Below are 22,010 nucleotides of genomic sequence, written 5' to 3'. Positions count from 1 at the left end.
ACCCACGTAAACATGGGCGAATGTGCAAATTCTGCACAGACAGTGACCCAAGCCTGGAATTGAACCTGGGTCCCTGGCACAGTGAGACAGCAAAGCTAACCACTGTGCCACCCCAGTACCGTCTTCTTTGTAAACATGCAATTCTCATGAGGTTTACAACAAGCACTACGTGTCAAGCATACAGCCCAAGGGCAAAGCATTTCAACTCGAATATTCAAGGAAGTTCAATGGGATTCAACTTTTCTCCAGACTGGATGTTTGACTTGGAGTTGACTCGATACAATTTCTAATGCTCACAATATTCACAAGATGCATTCCATATAAGGAATACAGCCTGAGGCGCTCTATAGAGTTTCCAGCCCCGTAGGATAATATGGCTGGAAGTCCTTAGAGAGTGGCTTTTCCTCATTGTGCCTCAGTAACGGCTGACCAAAGCTTTAGTGTTGTCCTTCAGCACATAGTCCTGGACCATGGAATGTGTTAGTCTGCAACACTTGGAGAAGATGTCAGGGATGAAACTGTGATGAATATTAGGATATAGATAGGCTGGAAAATTGGGCGGAGAAATGGCAGATGGAATTTAATCCAGATAAATGTGAAGTGATGCATTTTGGTAGATCTAATGAAGGGAGGAGCTATAGAATAAATGGCAGAACCATCGGAGTATAGAGACACAGAGGGACCTGGATGTGCAAGTCCACAGATCCCTAAAGGTGGCAGCATAGGTGGAGAGGGTGGTGAAGAAGGCATATGGCATGCTTACCTTTATTGGATGGGGCATAGAGTATAAAAGTTGGCATACGATGTTGCAGCTATATACAACATTGGTTAGGCTACATTTGGAATACTGCATCCAGTTCTGGTTGCCACACTACCAGAAGGAAGTAGAGGCTTTGGAGAGAGTACAGAAAAGGTTTACCAGGATGTTGCCTGGTGTGGAGGGTCTTAGCTATAAGGAGAGATTGGGCAAACTGGGGTTGTTCCTGCTGGAAAGACGGAGGATGAGGGGCGACCTAATAGAGGCGTAAAAAATTGTGAAGGGCATAGATAGAGTGAACAGTGCGAAGCTTTTTCCCAGGTCGGAGGTGACGAACACAAGGGGTCACAAGTTCAAGGTTAAGGGGGGCAAGGTTCAACACAGATGTCAGGGGGTGTATTTTACACAGAGAGTGGTGGGGATCTGGAACGTGCTGCCAAGCAAGGTGGTTGAGGTGGACACGCTGGGATTGTTTAAGACTTAGCCACATGAACAGACTGGGAATAGAGGGATACAAACGAATGGTCTAGTTGGGCGCATGAGCGGTGCAGGCTTTGAGGGCCGAAGGGCCTGTTCCTGTGCTGTACTGTTCTTTGTTCTTTGAAGGAGGAAGGAATAAGGAAGGATGTTCTTGCTCTCAAGGGAGTGCAGCAAAGGTTTATCGGGCTGATTCCAGGGGTGGCAGGACTGATGTATGAGGAGAGATTGACTAGGTTAGGATTGGTTTCGTTGGAGTACAGACGAATGAGGGGGGATCTCATTGAGACTTATGAAATTCTATTAAGTCTACACAGGATAGATGCAGGGGGGATGTTCCCGATGGTGGGGGAGTCCAGAACCAGGGGTCACAGTCTGAGGATTCAGGGTTGATGATTTAGGACGTACGTGAAGAGATATTTCTTCACCCAAAGAGTGGTGAGCCTGTGGATTCATTACCACAGGAAGTAGTTGATGCCAAAACATTGAATGCATTCAAGAGGTGGCTGGATATAGCACTTGGGCGCAAATGGGATCAAAGATTATGGAGAAAAAGCAGGATTAGACTACTGAGTTGGATGATCAGCCATGATCGTCATGAATGGCAGAGCAGACTTGAAGGGTCAGTGGCTGCCTTCTGCTCCTACTTTCTATGTTTCTGTGATCACCTGATAGAGGTGTGCTTCTCAGCCTTTTGACTAAGTCGGGGGTCTGATCTGTCTCTTGCATCAAGTATGTCTCTCTTGTGGAGATCATAAGTTAGATTTGACATGAATTGGTTTTTGGAGAAAGTGAGAAAATGGATTAAGGGCTTGCCTGGTCCTCTCTGCGCATTGGCTTTGTAACTTTGAGAATGAAAAATTTTAACATGGGCATTCCCATCCAGAACTTCATTCTGGTGGTGGCGTATTTACTTAAGCCACCATTCCACTTAAGTAAATGGCCTTCCCACCTCCAATCTCACCATCAAGGGAACACAAAGTTCCAATCCAAATGTCACTCAGTAAAAGCAATGTGTTGAAAAATTTAAATATTTGACTTCTGGGGGTGGGAAAGCACAATTCTATAAATAAATCTCATTTATATAAATCAGACAGGATATGTCAAACCAAAAATGAAAAGTTAATTTGATTACACCATTGTGAAATGTCAAGAAATTGCTGATCATCTTGAAAACAAAAGCTAAATTTGCCTCCTTCAGTGGAAAGTATAAGAAGTTACATCTACTTTGGAGCAAACTACCTCCATTCGCAGGTGAACTTTTTTTTCTATTCAGACATATGCCAAAGAAAAATATAACTATTTTCTTTAATGTGGAGATGCCAGCGTTGGACTGGGATAGGCCAAGTAAGAAGTCTCACAACACCAGGTTAAGGTCCAAAAGGTTTATTTGGTAGCACGAGCTTTTGAAACACTTCTTCATCAAGCGAAGCAACTGAAAGCTTGTGCTACCTAATAAATCTGTTGGACTTTAACCTGGTGTTGTGAGACTACTTATTTATATATCGAAATGATACGTTAACAATGGTAGATAAGATAGACTGAGTAAACAAATTTAATGGACTTGGTTTAAGCAAGGAGTGTAAGTAGACTGTTTGCCGCAAGTGTTTTTTTTACTGTTCAAAACCTCTCATTTTCACAACCTCTACGATATTCTCAGTATATCATTCTGTTACGCATAACTGAATGTAGAAATTTAGAGGGATCTGGCACTGTCCTCAGTTGAGGACAGAACAGAGCCAACGTTTCAAGTCTCGATGACCCATCGTCAGATTGAAAAGCAGAGAATCAGCAGTGATTTATACTATTGAGGTGGCGGGGGGAGTGTGAAATGGGACAAAAGGAACAGATATGATCCTCATTTAGAGCATAGAACACTACAGCATAAACAGGCCCTTCGGCCCACAAGTTACCCCGATCATATCCATACCTACCAGGCCTATCTATAACTCTCAATCCCATTAAATCCAATTAAGTCATCAATGTTTACATTCCCTTTGTCTCATTTCAGGCCCCCCGCCCCAGCAGTATAAATCTCTGCTGATTCTCTTTACTCTTAGCTCTGATGAAGAGTCATCCAGACTCAAAACATTGGCTCTATTCTCTCCCCAAAGATGCTGTCAGACTTGCTGAGATCTTCCAACATTTTCTGTTTTGTTTTGGATTCCAGCATCTGCAGTATTTTACATTTATCTTACTGTTCTCAATCACTTGCCCTAGTCATATGGGCAGCATGTTCAAACACACAGTGGGTATGGCACAGGTTGTGCCCCGAATCTTACGAAATGCCGAATCACTCCCATGTTCTTGCTGAACAGAAGCTAGGAACTGACTACAGGTAACGGAAGAAATACTTTTGCCATTCCTGAAATAGACTTACTTCCAACATTTGGGTATGGTACAAAGTGACTCGAAATAAGAACGGGAATAAATACAGAAAACTTCAATTGAATCTTGCCTTGAAATAAGAAAGGGAGTAAATACAGATAACTTAAATTGAATCTTGCCCTCTACATTCCTTAAAACAGTCTTATTTCTGTATAAAATAATATGAAATATTTATTAAACTTTTCTTTGAGCTTATTTTTGCACCGTTTTCTGCTCCCAAAACCCCTTTCCCGAGGTCAGTGCTAAGCTACACTCTGGTGCCTCACTGAGAGAGTCAGTAAGATCCTTGACAGTGAGTATGGCAGATTATCCGAGCCCTGAATACTGGTTGTATTAGGCTCAACTCAGCAAAACCACTGTATAATAACCAGGAGAGAGAACCTCGATTAGCTTATTTCACTGCCTAACCCAGGGTTGCCATGGCCAGTTGGAGACCTGTTGTCACTGTGACTGAAATGAGATAATTTGGTTCTGGATTGTTCATCAGCTTTGGTGAAACTGCAACTGGATCCTTGATATTACTTAACAGTGCTGCCCAGGCTTTGGCTTATCCTGCAGTTCGTCCACTTCTGAACATAATCCTGTGATGCATGCTTTTATCGTAACAAGGGTGTTTGATTAGTGCCTTGATGCACATGTCGCCTGTTATCATCTGTTATCCTGATGTTCTTTGAAAGCCAGGAATATCCATTTATTTATAATGGAATTCATTTAGTGGTGGAACAAGAGAGACTTTAGTTTAAGGTGGATTACTTTATATTCAATCTTAGATGATTCAATCTTGGTCTTTCCAGGTGGCACCAGGGGAGCAGGGTGGGTAAGGGGCTTTGCCAACCTGCTTGTGGCTTTGTATAAATTCCTGAGGTCTAGTCTTTGTAATATGGAGATATTTTCTTTGCCTATGGGCTGATAATGGGCCTTCTTCATTTTATTGTTAGCAGGCTGGGTTGATTGGTTGGAATCAGAGTTGTGCGATATTCACCCATTTTTGTTTTGTAACCCTGGCATTTATGATGGACGTTTATATTGTATGACATCATTTACTTTAATTGTGGATAATTATGTGTAGCGCCCTAGCAGGATATAGGCAAACAGGTTGGTTTAGTGGTGGTGGGTGTGGCCCAATAGGTCCTCCACAGATTTAATGGTGTTGCATTTTTCTTTTAGTTTTGTTAGTTTGGGATTAAAGAATCCTTGTTGGTCTCCAGTGAAGGCACAGCAGATCATGTATCCTGTAAAAATTTGTCTTTGTTGTCTCTGGAGCTGGGGGAAATATACACTGTGCACACCCAAATGTGTTCGGGGAATCCTTGATTGCCCAGCCATTTGAGTTGGTTTCCCATATTCTCCATGGGTAGTTATAGTGACTGCTTGGTGGTTTGGCTCCTGGAATGTACAGTGAACACATCATCAAGTCTGCACTAACAACAATCCCACCCATACCCTATCCCCATAACCCCACACATATATCCCACTAACTTACACATCCTGGGATACTAGGGGGTGATCTAGCATGGCCAATCAACCTAACCCACATATCTTTGGACTGTGGGAGGAAACCGGAGCACCCAGAGCGGAAACACGCAACACGGGGAGAACATGCAGACTCTGCACAAACAGTGACCCAAGCTGGGAATTGAACCTGGGTCCCTGGAGTTATGAGACAGCAGTGCTAACCACTGTGCCAACGTGCTTCCCCACTGTGCCACCATGTCTTCCCTAGATAACCTGTCTGTGGTCGTTTTGATTTTTTCTTCGGGTGGTGGGGAATGGATTAAATTCTTGGGCTGATGATGGGGCTTAATCGGTACTTCTGGTGTGGCTGGAAATAAGTGAAGCTTATTTTGTGATGAGCACAAGAGTGGTGTGAGAATCCTTGGCTGATTGGTTCTTTTACCTGTCAATACTCCTGGCTTTCTTTGGCTGTGTTGGCAAGGATAGCAGCTATTCTAAAAATTCATGCTTGGAAGGTGTGCAATTATATTGTAGGTTTAGGGCTCCCTAATGGAAGGTATTCTGTTATTGGTGGGGTCCAGGGGTAGTTTCTAGGTACCTGGCTCTCTATCTGCACACTTCCCATGAGGCTGTATAACTCTGCTCTTGTTATCTTGTATACACTTTAATGCCAGCTTGGGGATGTATCCTGATGATCCTCTCTTTCTGTTTGGACGTTTTGGGATGCTGTTTTAGGCACCGATTGGTTGTATTGGACCTCATGGAGGCTCCCTTATGCTGCGTAGCTTGTTTCTTGTTATCCTGTAGTGAGGGTATGCGCTGTTGTGCCATGGCTTTATCCTGTTACCTTGATATCTTCCACTCTATTATTCTTTCAGTGTCCTATTTTATTCGATACTCCATTTTTCCTACACAGTTCGTTTACATGCTCAAAATTAAATATCAAAAGACATAAGTTTCATAATTAGCATCATGGCAGCTTCATTATATTTCAGAGCTGTTTGTTAAGAAGGATTAAAAAGTAAAACTGAAATGAAGGAGGATTTCTTGAATGAATTAATGTTGAAATTGACTCCCCCCCCCCCCCCCTCAATTATTTAATATTAGTCACTGACTGAAGCTCTGAATCTTTGTGGAGAAATATGATCCTAATTCACTTTTAAATTTGCCAATAGACTGTGGAAAATATGGGTGATCCTTGTGTAACATTTCAAATGTTAACCGTAAATATTCACAAGATAAAAAAATGCAATCCAATTCTTATTGGAAATGTGCTTTTTTAAGCATGAAAATACACTTCAGGTCAAGACATGAAGTCCAGAGCTGTGAATGGCCCACTGCAACCCTTTTGTGTGAAGATCTTCTGAATTCTTGAAGACATGTTTGTTTATTTAAAACTTTTTCTTAAAAAAACCCTCAAGTTCTAAGAATATAAATGACATCTGTGAAAAGACATTAAACCAAGCAGGAACGTATGACCCACGCTCTAGATGTTTTGATAAATCTTCAACCTTATTAAAAGGTATGAAATGCTGTAGTCAGGTTCACATTTCAAAAGTGACACATTTGTTGGCCCTAATGGCCTTTGTGTTCTTAAAAATTCCCATGCTTATTTTTTTCTATTTCGTTTAAAGTTTATTTATTAGTGTTCAAGCAGGTTTACATTAACACAGCAATGAAGTTACTGTGAACGTCCACATGTCGCCACACTCCAGTGCCTGTTCGGGTACACTGAGGGAGAGTTTAGCACGGCAGATGTGCCTAACCATCACGTCTTTCAGACTGTGGGAGGAAACCGGAGCACCTGGAGGAAACCCATGCAGATGCTGGGAGAATGTGCAAACTCCACACAGACAGTGGCCCAAACTGGGAATCGAACCCGGGTTCCTGGCACTGAGGCAGCTATGCTAGCCACTGTGCCACCCCCACAAAGTTCACCAAGATCTCCATCCATAAGAACCTCAGTATAAATTTGTAGCATTAAATTTGTTAACTGGTTATACACACAGATTTTGTGTAGTGCGTGATTCCTGGTTGCTGAAAGAGGAGGATTGTTTTGTGTCATTGAATTCCATTGTTATCAACAGGCTACTTGCCTTGGCAGAGACAAAAACGTTTCGTGTATGCAAAATATTGTCGATGCTAGAAATCTGAAAAATTAACTCCGTTTCTCTGTCCACAGATGCTGCCAGACATTTTCTGTCTTTATAATACCTTTTGCATAGGTGGTAGTTACCTGTAACCCATTACAGTAATGGCTGTTGCAGCTCCCTTCATGGTTTTCCAAGTTTATCCAATGTGCACTGCGCTATTATAGACCAAACAAATGCTGAGAGGTGTGCTGAGCACTAAACTAAGTCCCAGATACCCTAGTTTAGGGAGGGCACACATTTGCCATTGTTCCAACTCATGATTGCGATCCAATAACCAAAACAGAAAGGGAGCATGTACAAACCTCAGGTAGCAATAGGGTTAGGTTCAGTGAGACATGACTGCCAACACCCTGCCTATGCATTATCGGACTGTTTGCTCTTTGAACAAGATGGGGCAGTAGATTGATGGAATTACAACCTCGTGAGGAGTCAATACTGGAAAAAGAAGAGACAGATTTGAGAAATAAATACCTCATTTGTAGATGATGAGGTGGGTGGAAGGGGCAGTGGGATTCTCCCATGCCGCCTGTCACGGGAATTGTAGCAGATGGAGGGGCGGCCCATGCAATGATTCATTGACCTCGGGCGGGATTCTCTGGTTTTGGAGCAAGCATGGCTGGAGAATCCCATCTGACAGCCTGATAAAAATGGAACAGACCTTATAGTCTTGTGCTTTATACTGGTTTAGATGGAGATTACTCCACAGTGAATTGTACTTTTTGAACGAAAGGTTCAGGATTATTGTCACAAAATGTAATTTCTGGTGTTTGATCTAACAGCATCTGAGCCAAACCTAAAGGTACGCTCCAGACTAAAACAGAAAGTGGCAGAGAGAAGAAGTAGCCCTTTACTTCGGAGAAAGGATGGCAGCGCCATAACCACACTTAAAAAGAGACCCATGGACGTTCCAGGTATGTCAATAGCAGCTGTCAGTAAAAGGCATTCACTGCATCTATGTATTGGTGCCAGTTTCCAGTGTATTCTTTCTGTTGTGCTGATTTGGCCATTGAGATTCTGCTTAAGAAAGGTATTAATAATTTGTCAAAAATGAATACCTGTGTGGTTAACAACGAAAGATGTTTGGATGCCACCTACCACAGTTGCCCTGTGCTAATCGATAGCATTAACCAGCACATTTCAGGAGGCCTTGTTATTATTTCATCCTTGATGCATCATCTTGAATACGTTAGAATTTGCAAGATTTGTTCAAATGAAATGTGCCCTTTTTGTCCTTTCAATCAGACTGTCTTTATATCACTCATCACTTGCTGTTGCTTGAATTAGCTGTATCCCGGTCTCTGGACTGCCATTCCCTGGTCACTCATTCTCACTGTTTGTAGAAAGAACCACATCCTGGCATCTCTGTCATTTTGAACCTGTGTTCTAACATATCCGAATGTGCTGTTTCTGGTTCATTTTTTCTATTGTATTGAGTAGCTTGTATGTTTCCCCTTGAGGTGTTTGTTTTTGAAGCTGAAGATGCTCCAGCTTCATCTAGTTCCTTCCTGTACGCTGCCCTGAAGGGATCCATGTGTCGCAACCCTTCTTGTTGCAGAATTTGATCGGGAATAAGGTTTTAAACGTTCCATTTATTTGCCAATGCCTCTCAATCATGGTAATAATGTCCACTGTCCTGATGGTAATACTTGAGATACGGACTATCGAAAGGCAATTAAGATCATTATCCCATAGCGTTTGGAGAGTAAACAAATTTAGCCTTTTGGCTTAGCTTTATTAAAAACCTATCAGACTAAAACTGCTTGAAGATTGATGGACCGTGGTTAAAATGTTGTGCCTGATTTTGGTTATCTCAATCAGAAGGATTTATAAGGGGGAAATTTGCTCTGCTTTGTCAAAAGGAAGTGTGACTAATTGGCTCCGTGAGCTCGCACAGGGACAGTGGGCCAGGTGGCCTCCAATACTATATGTTCAAAGAATGAACTTGCATTTACATACCTTGTGTGACCTCAGGATGTCTCAAAGCACTTTACAGCCAATTTAAGCACTTTTGAAATATGGGCACTGTCATAATGCAGCAGAGACACAGCCCATTTGTGTTCTGGAAGCTCCCAATAAGGACAATGTCTCAATGACCAGATAATCTCTGTTTTTAGTGATGATTGAGAGATTGCCCAGGGCAGTGGGGAGAAACCCTTTGCCCTTCTTTGAAACATTGTTGTGGGATCTTTGACATTCCTAGAGAGGGTAACTTTCGTTGATCATTGGCAATTTTTAGCGAAGATTGGTGCGTTTCATTTAGTGAACCTTGTCATTGTTATCCTACTTCTCAAAAATGTTGTTCACTTCTCATGCAAATAGACTCTCCAACAACTCAAAAATGAAATGTTGCTCACGTAATCACACTGTTTGAAATTGAACTATTCAAAGCAGAGATTTTCCTATCCGAGATTCTGCAGAGAAAGTGAAAAGTATTATTAGTGGGTATTTAAATTGAACCCCTTGCAGAGCAAGGAAAATAGCTTGCAATGATTTCCCTTCCCACTCCTGTTACCTCTTGCATTTCTCAAGAGTTTCCATCTGCATACAGCCCCTTAACTTCAAACAAGAACAGGGCAGGTTTGCTCACGTATGCTGACGACATCTAGCTTTACCTCTCTCCACCACCACTCCGCACTCCTCCATTGTTGCTGAGGGGTCATACAATGATGTGCAGAAATTTCCTCCAGTTAAATGTTGAGAAGACCAAAGGCATTGTCTTCATCTCCACACCATTCCTTAGCCACCAACCCCATCCCACCTTGGCAGCCATCTGTGGCTGAACCAGACTGTTTGCAACCTTGGTGTCCGAGCCAACCTCTGACCACATATTCATGTAATCGCTAAGGAAAATAAACAAACCTTATTTGTTAGGTATGTGTTGATAAACTGTTGCTTATAGATTTATATTTATAAAGGTGTAAATGTGGACGATTACGAACAGTCTTATCGGTAAGGATATTACACTTCAACTCGTCTACAGGGATACAGAAGGATGTGTAGTGCCATCTAGGCTTCAAAACATGGAAGTACATTTAAGAACAAACAGAATAAAAAGTACTGAGAGCACCTTGCCTGAGCTTTATTTTATATTAATATATTATTGCATGTTCAGGAAGAAATGTGTCCTGAGGTTGGAATGTTGATATTGGACTTTGATTAGAGTTTATTAGGACTCTTCAATGGGGTGATTAACACTAAGTAGGGATGGATGGTCTTTCTCTGTATGGTCCAAAATTAAGCTGCTGTTTGGGCAGCATAAGAGGGACATTTGATGATGCTGATGTGGGAACAATCTCTCATCCGCAAAGTACCACAAAATTCAGAACAAATTGGCTCTAATGTTGGACAGCAAATAGGCTTGAGCTGCTGCCATTGTGGACAGATGCTGGTGTTGGACTTGGGTGAACACAGTAAGATATCTCACAGGACCAGGTTGAAGTCCAGCAGGTTTATTTGGAATCACGAGCTTTTGGAGCACTGCCCTTTCATTAGGTGGATCCTTGATCACCTGATGAAGGAGCAGCGCTCAGAAAGCTCATGATTTCAAACAAACCTGATATTGTGAGACTACTTATTGTTGACAATGCCACCTTCCCATCTATGCAAAAGAGCCCATCTAAGGGTGCTTGCTGTAGCATTTTGTGAATCTGATTTAAAGGAGAATATTGAAGTCTTGATTTGTTTTCAAGTTGAATTGTACAGGAGGTGGATGACTGTGATTGATCTGTCTATGACTACAATGTTCCATGTGTTTCAAACACACTTAGAACATTCTAATATACAGATGGAAAAAGTGGCTAGCTTGTATTGAGTAATGGAAGGAACATCCTACTAGAAAAATACACCTTGCCAGAAGAGTTGTGACCATGTATAAGTTTTATAACTCATCTGCATACTTCCACCCTTCTAGTTTCAAATTTCTAAAGCAATAGTAAGTAGGGTTGCTCAATTAGAAGTAATTTCTTCCGTTGGGGATTTGAAGTCAAAACAAAAGTGCTTCTGCCTCACAGAACAATGTGTGGGAGAGTACAGAAGTCAAGGACCACAAGTTCTGGTTTAAATAAATAGAAATAATTGACATTCAAATGCAGTCAAATTAAATTTTACCTTTTTTGGAAATGTGTTGTTGCATTAAACTCTAAGGGTTTTTTTCTTGCGGGCAATTGCTGCTTTTCCCTCAAAAAGGAGTTAAAGATCCAGAACGGAATGGGTGCATTTGATGGAATTTGTATCCAAGGAAACTACCCAGACATTTCTACTCGGTGGTGTACTAGAGTTCAGAATGAGGCTTGGGGAAACATTATAGTATTACTTAGAAAGTTAACATCTGTGGTAGTTTTTGGTGAACGTCCTGTCATTTTCATTGTTCTCTGTAAATATGCTGGGAATGCTGTGCTTTCCTACAGACCTCCAAAAAGATTCAGGGATTTATCTTTCATAGAACCATAGAATTCTACAGTGCAGAAGGAAGCTATTTGGTCCATCGAGTCTACACCAATCACAATCCCACCCATGCCCTATTCCCGTAACTCCATGTGTTTATCCTGCTAGCCCCCCCGATAGGCAATTTTTTTTAGCATGGCTAATCCATCTAACCCTCTTTGGAGTGTGGCAGGAAACCAGAGTATCCAGAGGAAACCCATGCAGACATGGGAGAACGTACAAACTCCACACAGGCAGTGACCCAAGCCGGGAATCAGACCCGGGTCCGTGGTACTGTAACGCAGCTGTGCTAGCCACTGTGCTGCCCTTTCCTATGGAAGTGATTCTGAAAACAATTCAACAATTCAAAGGTGGCCTTGCTGATTTTCAGAAACATAACGGGATTGAGAGATCCAAACCGTTGGGTGTGTGGCCTGTCATGCATTGTGTCTGATTTGCACGTTGTTTCACAAAGGGGAGCAAATACTTCAAACCAAGGACTGTGTTGTTCCAGAAACTAGGAAGGATAGAGACAACCAATAACTTGGCCTTTGTTTCTTTGCTAACTTTGGCTCCTCAAAAAATGAGTATTACTGTGCTACCAGTGGTCATTCACGCCATTTTATAGCAAGAACCTTCCCCATGAGACGCAAAGACATGAACAACTTTCAGCAAGAGTTGTACTCTCTTTCTTTTAAAAAAAAGAGCAGAGTAACCAAGGTGAAAGAGCCAATGCCTGCCAGATAATTGGCAGTAGAAGGAATAGTTCTGAACAGGATATAAATCCAGAAGTGGTGATAGCGTGATGGAAAGTTTGGATTTTAAAAGCCAGAAAATTCGAGGAAGAAGTCAAGATTTGGAGAATTAAGGTGGACAACAGTCGAAATTGTAGAAGAGGTGAGTTAGTGGACGAAGCTTATTTGTGAGACATGTGGGGGAATTTTCCCGTCCCACCCTCCTTGAGAAATGTAGTGGGTGGAACGTGAACCGTGCAAATATCAGTTGACCTCGGGTGGGATTTTCCAGATTTGGGGCAAGCACGGCTAGAAAATCCCATCCTTGGTTTTGACATATTGATGATGCGGAGAAGTGGAATGAGTGCAGTAAGTCGAGTATTTTAACTTGGAATGAACAAAATAGGGAAATTTGTAAGAACACTACTCTTTATAGTACCAATAAAATAGACAAAGACAAGATAGGTTGTCATGCAGGGAGATGGATCAGCCATCAACTTACCAATCCAGCGAACTTTCACTACTCTCCCTCTAAGGAATATATATCCCTCTTTTGTCGTGGGGATTAAAACTGTACACAGTACGCTAAGTGTGGGCTCACCAAAGCCATATGTGATTGCAGCAATTGTTGTACTGCAATTGCCTTCAAAAAGGCTAACGTACCCAATTGCTTGCTGTACTTGCATGTTAACTTTCCATAATTAGTGAACAAATATACCCAAGCCCCTTTGAATGCAAGCATTTATTAGTCTCCCTCCATTTTTTAAAAATATAGTTTTACTATTCTTCCTACTATAGTAAATAATTTCATACTTCTCCACATTGTACCCTATCTGCCAACTTGCTTAAACACATGTATTTCACTCTGTGTTCTAATTACATCTTCCAAACAGCTTACTTTCTACCTAGCTATGTAATGCTAGCAAAATTATATACTGCGCACTGTCTCCTCTTCTGAGTCATTGATATAGATTGAAATGACACAAATCCAAGCAGAGATCCTTGTGACACTCCCCCAGTTACACCCTGCCACTCAAAATGACCCATTTATTACTATTCTGTTTTGTATAAATAGGAGCAGGAGTAAGCCCCTTGGACCCCTTGAACCTGCTCCCCCATTCAACAAGATCATGGCTAATTTGATTATAATCTTCAATCTACTTTCCTGTCTTCCCCCATAACCATTGATTCCCTTGTCAATCAAAAATCTGTCCAACTCAGCCTAGATTATATTCACTGACCTTGCAATTGGGAAGGAAAGCTGAAAGGACTGACAAGAGAATTTGTTTTGGTCTCAGTCTTGAATGAGGTGCCCCTTAAAAATCTGTGCCCTCTAGTTTAGGTTTTGAGTTTATTTATTATTGTCATAGGTAGACTTATGTTAACACTGCAATGAGGTTATTGTGAAAATCCCCTAGCCACCAAACTCCAGTGCCTGTTTGGGTACACTGAAGGAGAATTTAGCATGACTAATGCATCTAACCAGCACATCATCTGGACTGTGGGAGGAAACCAGAGCACCTGGAGGAAAACCACACAGACACGGGGAGAACGTGCAAACTGCACACAGTTACCCAAGCCAGGAAGCGAACCTGGGTCTCTGGCGTTGTGAGGCAGCAGTGCTAACCACCGTGCCACCATGCTGCCTCTAATTACCCCCGTAAGGGGGAACATCATCTTAGCATTTACTCTGTCAAGCCTCCTCAGAATTGTGTGTGTTTCAAAAAGATCACACCTCATTCTTCTAAAGTCTAAATAAGAATTGGCCCAACCTGCTCAACCTTTCCTTATAAGACAATCCTTTCACTCCAGGAATAGGCACGCTGAACCTTCTCTGAACTGCCTCCAATGCAAGTAATATCGTTCCTTAATTAAGGAAGCCAAAACAGTACCTTAAGTGAGGTCTCACCAATGCAGTGTAGCAAGACTCGATTTGCTTTGATTTATTATTGTCACATGTATTAGTATACGGTGAAAAGTATTGTTTCTTGCGTGATATACAGACAAAGCGTACTGTTCATCAAGGAGAGAGTGCAGAATGTAATGTTACAGTCATAGCTAGGGTGTAGAAAAAGATCAACTAAGTGCAAGGTAGGTCCATTCGAATGTCTGATGGCAGCAGAGAAGAAGCTGTTCTTGAGTTCTCAGACAGAAGAAAGTGGAAAAGAATATGGCCGGAGTGTGAGGGGTTCTTAGTTACGTTGGCTGCTTTTTCAAGGCAGCGGGAAGTATAGATGAGTGGGATACTGGTTTGGGTGATGGATTGGGCTTCGCTCACAACCCTTTGTAGTTTCTTGTGGTCTTGGGCAGAGCAGGAGCCATATCAAGCTGTGATGCAACCAGAAAGGATGCTTTCTCTGGTGCATCTGTAAAAGTTAGAGAGAATTGTAGTCAACATGCCAAATTTCCTTAGCCTTCTGAGAAAGTAGAGGCGTTGGGCTTTTTTAACCATAGCATCTGCATGGAGGGAACCAAGATGGGTTGTTGGTAATCTGGAAACCTAAAAACTTGAAGTCCTCAACCATTTAGACTTCCAGAAGGCTTTCGACAAGTCCTACATAACAGACTACTATGTAAAATTAAAGTTGCAGGTAATGTCTTGAGATGGCTAGAAAGCTGATTAGCAGATAGGAAGCAAAGAGTTGGCATAAGTGTATCTTCTTCTGATTGGCAGCCAGTGACCGCAGGGATGGTGCTAGGATCCCAACTGTCCACATTATATATTAATGATTTGGAAGCGGGAACTGAATATATTATCTCCAAATTTGCAGATGATACAAAGTTGGGTGGGAGGGTAAGCTGTGAGCAGGATACAGAGAAGCTCCAGCGTGATTTGCACAGGCTGAATGAGTGGCTACCTGTTGCCTAAATCTCATTGGCTTAAGGGGGCGGTCTATGTTTTTTCACCAGTAATTAGAAACTTTGTGTTTTAAAAGCTGAACCTAGAGATGTTGCAGTAAGTTGCCTTCCGTAGCTAAGGTCACAGGAAAATTGATCGTAATGTGTATTGTTCTATCCATTTGATGTTGTGAGTACTTTCAGTCAACATTATGTGAAGAGCTGAGAATTCATGTGGCACTGCTTATATGATATTACTGTGGCTATAAATGGATTCAGTTTTCATTTTATGACCACTTGATCGTTCTTTGGTCCAGTTAGATTATGCAGGAGAAGTTGGACGAAAAGAATACCACCCGGGAGCAATGATGTGAACCTCTGAGAAAATATTACTTAAAAAATGTGACTACCAGTGTTTCATCTAATTATGTTTTATTGTGTGACCTATTTGTTTAAGTACGCAGAACCTCAACGATTTTACATGGCTGTGTGCATGCAATACCTGAGTGGACTTTTCAAAATTAATTTGTGGAATGTGGTTATCATTGGCCATACCAGCATTCATACCCCATCCCTAGTTACTCTTCAGAAGGTGGTGGTCAGGGGTGGCATGGTGGTTAGCACTGCTGCTTCAATAGTACCAGGGATCCAGGTTCGATTCTCGGCTTGGGTCACTTTGTGCTGAGTCTGCACATTCTCCCCATAACCCCATGGGTTTCCTCTGGGTGCTCTGGTTTCCCCCCAGAATCCGAAAGACATGCTGATTAGGCGCATTGGTCATGCTAAATTCTCACTGTGTACCCAAACAGGAGCTGGAGTGTGGCAAATAAGGGATTTTCACAGTAATTTCATTGTAATGTTGATGTGACACTGAAAGTGAAAATGCTGGAAAATCTCAGCAGGTATGGCAATTGTAAGGAGAGAAAAGAGCTGACGTTTCGAGTCCAGATGACCCTTTGTTAAAGCTAAAAGGCATAGAAACTGAGAGATATTTACCCACTCTCTATATTTATCCCACTGTCTATGCCTTTTAACTTTGACAAAGGGTCATCTGGATTCAAAATGTCAGCTCTTTTTTCTCCTTACAGATGCTGCCAGACCTGCTGAGATTTTCCAGCATTTTTCCTTTTGTTTTTCAGATTCAAGCGTCAGCAGTAATTTGCTTTTACTAATATGACACTGCTTGTGACACTAATAAATAAACTTAAACTTAAACTTTAAACTACTTGAACCTACGCAGTAACACCTGGGTTGTAGGGTCACATTGTGTAACCTAGAAGGAACATTGGTGACAACCTGTTAAAGTTGCAGTGCAGGACACTTTTTGAAACGTGTATATTTATAGAATTGAACTGGCAGACCATTGGGAGCAGGAATGTCCAATCTTTTCAACTACTTGGCCAGATCCATATGTCACAATACTTAATCCTCCATCTGCACCTCGTCCCACAAGCTCACGTTAGCCCATGTTAAAATTACAAGGCTTCCCTCTGGTAAAAATCATGTATAAAGTCCAAAGCTCCCCCCGTGGTAGAATTTGTACCCTCAACCCTCCACTGCCACCCTTTCTTGTAACAATTCTTGAGGATCTAATGCCTTCCCTGAATTGGGAGTTTTCTCCAGGATGTCATCGTTGCGTCCTTGTGTACAGGTAATGCAGTGATGGTTGTTCCATAGAGTCACACTCTAGATTTATGTTGCATTGAATTTTGGTGAGGCCACAGCTGGAGTACTGTATGCGGTTCTGGTCACCGCATTATTAGGAAGGACGTGAATGCACTGGGCGTAGAGGAGATTCAGCAGGATATTGCCTGGGATGGAACATTTATGAAGAGAAGTTGGATAGGCTTGAGTTGTTTATGTTGGAGCAGAGAAGACTGAGGGGCAACCTGATTCAGGTGCTCAAGATTATGAGGAGCTTGGACACGGTGGAAAGGAACAGCTGTTCCTCTTTGTTGAAGGGTCTGTTATGAGGGGACACAAATTAAAAGTTTAGGGAGGAATTGGAGGAAAAACTATTTTACTCAGGATGGTGATGGTCTTGAATCTGCTGCCTGGGAGGATGGTGGAGGCAGGATGCTTCATTTCCTTTTAAAAAGTACCCGGACGAGTACTTGGCATGTCATAGCATTCAAGGCTGTGGGCCAGGTGCTGGCAAGGGGGATTAGGTTGGCAGGCCAGGGCCTTTCATGTGTCAGTGCAGATTCGATGGGCTGAAGGGCCTCTTCTGCACTGTAATATTCTGTGATTTGTTCCCACCAATCTCCATGATAACTTTCTGCTATCAGTGGTGAGAAGTGGCACAAAGCACTTTCCAGTAGATAAAGGAAAATGGGATAGGAGAGCTATGTTTAGGTCGATTATATATTGCTTGTTAATGGAGAAACATGAACACAGATTTAAGGTGCGGGGAGGAAAGTACAGAAGTGATGTTGGGGGTAAGTTTTTCACTCAGAGGGTGGTGAGTGAATGGAATCGGCTGCCGTCAGTGGTGGTGGAGGCAAACTCGCTGGGGCCTTTTAAAAGACTTCTGGATGAGTATATGGGGTTTAATGGGATTGGGGGTTATAGATAGGTCTATAGATTGGTAGGTGTTGATGTGATCGGCACAACTCGTGGGCCGAAGGGCCTGTTTGTGCTGTAGTGTTCTATGTTCTATGAGGCTTATCAATGGCACAGAAGTAGTTATTACTATTCACTTTTGATTTTACAGACGTAAGCTGTGATGTAACATTGTAAATTTTCCAGACTGAGATTTTGTTAATTGAATTTTCTGTTTTATCAGATTCGGCTTGTAACAGCGCTCCAGGATCTGGTCCAAGCTCCCCCAACAACAGCTCCAACAACATCACTACAGAAAATGGCATAGCAGGATCGGCAGCCAACGTGCCAACTGAGGTAACCTTTCTGTGGCAAACATCGCTCTGAGAAGCGTTGGCTAACAAAATCCAAACCTGGTTCTGATTTTTAAAATGGTTTGTTTTCAGTGGTCATTTGTTCCCTACACTCCCACATCATAGAAACATCTGTGAATACAGCCTCCGATCAAAGCTATCCAAGTTAAAATGTTAGTGTTTCAAACCACATTAAGGAATGCATGCTGCACATACCCATGTGAAAAGAAAAAATAGTTTCACTCCATCTGTCCACAGTTTTGCGTGGTTATCAAGACAAGTTGATCCCCAAAATCAAAAGAGAAAATGCTGGAAAATCTCAGCAAGTCTGGCAGCATCCGTAAGGAGAGAAAAGAGCTGACGATTCGAATCCTTTGTCAAAGCTAAAAGGCGTAGAATGTGGGAGATGTTTATACCATTTATTTATTCCACTTCCTATGCCTTTTAGCTTAGTCGAAGAGTCATCTGGATTCAAAACGTCAGCTCTTCTCTCTTCTTATAGATGCTGCCAGACCTGCTGAGATTTTCCAGCATTTTCTCTTTTGATTTTAGATTCTAGCATCTGCAGTAATTTGCTTTAATCCCCAGAAACCCTGGTAAAAATCAGAATCAGGTTTATTTAATCGTGGTAAGTAAATGACCCCGATCACCAACTCTGTTCACTTTCTTGACAAGTAACTGAGGCTAGCTGGTTTAGCCCCAAGCTGAACTTCTGACCACGTATCTGCCTGCTGCATCACGTAGACCACTTACCTCCAAAATATTGCCAATACTAAACATGAAATCTTTGCAAAATGGCTTGGCTTCTGCCCACATTTTTGAAATTGTGCAAGATCAGTGCAGTTGTTCCCTATTATAAATCAAACAATTTTCTATAGGTGCAAAAAAATGAAATCAATGATTTGCCTAAAAGTTGCAAATCTTTGTGTTTTTGAATCCTTTTTTATCTATTTCCAGAGGACTGTGTACATTTTAAACTTTCTGAAATATAAGCCTTCCATTTTTGAAATTTTTCAGCAATTTTAAGAATCATTAGTTTGAAAAAAAAAACTCAATACCAAATGGCAGGAATTTTGAGCAGTGTTGTTTCTTTGCTTAGTCTGGTACCTGTTAAATTGGTTTATTTGCTCAGCATTCATCCTGATGCTCCTCAGTTCTATTTTTAGAATGCTCAGATGAGTATTTGGGGACTTGGCTGATCTGCAAGTTCTAACGCTCTGAATTTGTGCAAATACTTAAACTACCCACTATGGCTCTGAGCAGCAGGTTATCCCATCAACAAATGCAGAGAACATTCCACTGGCCGCTAAACACATGGGTCATGAAGTGGACAGGAGATGACACAGGGATGGAATTAGTGATAAGTAGATTGGTTCTGATGAATGGGTGGGAAATAGGCAGCATTTAATAAGTTCATGGGATGTGGGCATTGCCGGCTAGGTCAGCATTTATTCCATCCATGACGGCTTTTAAGAGTCAACCACATTGCTATAGGTCTGGAGTCGCATGTAGGCCAGACCAGGAGGAGAGATTTCCTTCCCTGAAGGACTTGTGAACCAGATGGGCTTTTACAACAGTCGACAATGGTTTCATGCTCATTATTAGACCTTTAATTCCAGATTTTTTTAATGAAATTCAAATTGCAGCATCTGCGTGGCGGGATTTGAACCCAGGTCCTGGAAACATTACCTTGTGTCTCTGGGATACTAGACCAATGACAGGACCACAAAGCCACTGCCTCCCCTGTACACAAGGCTACGAGGTGCTGAAGGATGGAGCAAGTGAAAGACAGGGTGGGATGGGTGGTTCAAATAATGGGAGATGCTCATTGATGGTAACTGAGTTGCTTTAGGATCACAGAGGTGACATCAATAAGGGAGTGATTCAGTTCTTTGGTTTTATACCTGTGCTCACATTTCAGCTGCAGCAATTCACTCTGATGTGGAGTTGCTGGCATTGGATTGGGGTGGGCACAGTAAGTAGTCTTGACAACACCAGGTTAAAGTCCAACAGGTTTACTTGGTAGCATGAGCTTTCAGAGCGCTGCTCCTTCATCAGGTGAGTGCAGGATTTGTTTCACGAACGGGGCATATATGGACACAAACTCAATTATATGATAATGGTTGGAACGCGTGTCTTAACATTCCAACCATTAACTTGTAATTCAGTCTGTGTCTATATACGCCCTGTTTGTAAACCAGACTCTCCACTCACTTGATGAAGGGCCAGTGCTCCGAAAGCCCGTGGTACCAGATAAACCTGTTGGACTTTAATCTGGTGTTGTGAGGTTTCTTACCATGGCCACCCCAATCCAATACCAGCATTCCCATCTAAAAATTGTCACATCTTGAGAAACTTGTATTCAATCCTCATTTACCATTTCTGTTTCTGTGGGGAAATAACAGGTTCAAATCTTTTGTCCCTTTCTTCAAAACTGAAACTTCCCATTCCTAGAATCAATGGAATGAATCTTCATTTCACCAGAACAGCTTGTAATACTCCAGCTACAAAGTAATAATGTCTTGTGCAAATTGAACAACAAATGTCTTGCATTTGTTTTCAATGTGCATGAACCCAAAATCACAATTTTCTTAATGGTCCTTGCACTGCCACTTCTCAGGATCTGTCTGATATATCTAAATCTTGGCTCCTCCATTCTGTTCAAGATCATGCCTTTTAGGTTATGCTTACACATATTACCTCACATTTCATTGCATTAAATTACATCTATCTATCTGCCCACTTTGCTTGCTAACGAGCTGTTGTATTGTTCCCCACGCTTTTGCAGACTTTCCATTTCAGTATCCGCAGTCTTTAATTAGAATTCTTCTTATGCCTAGATCATTGACATAAATGGAGTTCTGGAGATAACAGAACGCTAAGGCACATCACTATTTTTGCATACAGCCTGCCCGTTCTGTTTGTTTCATGGTCCCGGCTTGTACATTCCATCATTTTTATAATTGTGTAGAATCCTAGCAACTCTCTTCAAAAAATTCATATTTGCAGCACCTGCTGCATAGGTGCAGCAATCGTTAATTCACAATTGGCCAAATGGCCTCGTTTGTTCTGTAACAGTTCTGGAATTCTCAGATTCTTTTAATCTAAATATTGTGACTTTTCTCAAACAGTTCATAACGTGGCACGTGTGTTACAGATCCTGATTAGCTCCTTGCTTTCTAGGTGTTAATTTAATTCTATCTTACTATGGAGCTTTTATCCCTGGATGAAATTAAATGATCAATAACTTCTAGCTTAGACAAGACTCCCTACAGTGCAGAAGGAGGCCGTTTGGCCCATTGAGCCTGCGCCGACGGCAATCCCACTCAAGTCCTATTCCAGTAAATCAACGTATTTACCCTGCTCGTGAAGGGACAATTCAACATGGTCGATCCACCTAAGCTGCACATCTTTGGATTTTGGGCGGAAACCGGAGCATCCGGAGGAAGCCCACGCAGACACGGAGAGAACATGCAAACTCCACACTGAGAGTGACCCAAGCCAGGATTGAACCCAGGTCCCCAGTGCTATGAGGCAGCAGTGGTAACTGTTGTATCAGTGTGCCACCTGTGTTTACCTTTTCTCCTCTTGAGCAAGCGAGTAGTACTTTGGTGTAATTCTGGTTTCTCAAGATATTTTTTGAAAAATTATACTTCATGCTTCTAACAACCGTTCCCCCAACTTCCCCTATCGACCTGGTTGTCTGATCTTTGGTACCTCCTATTATTTATCTCCAGTAGCATCCTCTTCATACTGTTCTCGGGTGATAACTCCTGTTCCATTCCCACCTTTGTAAATAATGAAGCAAAGTACTGACTGAAGCATTTTTTTTTGTACATAGTGTCCCCTTTGACCCACCCTTCAACAATATTTTTACTTAATGAGCTTGTAA

General features: G+C 41.9%; 1 protein-coding gene across 12 annotated transcripts in view; it reads left to right on the top strand.

Moving 5' to 3' along the window:
* Positions 1 to 22,010, top strand: part of hdac4 (histone deacetylase 4) — a 399,164-nt gene that overhangs the window by 249,673 nt on the left and 127,481 nt on the right. For all 12 annotated transcript variants that reach the window (XM_080198750.1, XM_080198749.1, XM_080198751.1 and 9 more), the window contains 2 exons: positions 8,010 to 8,141; positions 18,010 to 18,122. In XM_080198750.1, the coding sequence (XP_080054876.1) occupies positions 8,010 to 8,141; positions 18,010 to 18,122 (245 nt within the window). The remainder of the gene's footprint in view (positions 1 to 8,009; positions 8,142 to 18,009; positions 18,123 to 22,010) is intronic.

Source organism: Carcharhinus amblyrhynchos, chromosome 11 (genome assembly GCF_965287045.1).
Source record: "Carcharhinus amblyrhynchos chromosome 11, sCarAmb.v2.hapA, whole genome shotgun sequence".
NCBI lineage: Eukaryota > Metazoa > Chordata > Chondrichthyes > Carcharhiniformes > Carcharhinidae > Carcharhinus > Carcharhinus amblyrhynchos.
The sequence above is the reverse complement of the archived record's forward strand: the minus strand, read 5'-3'. Positions and strand labels throughout refer to the sequence as shown.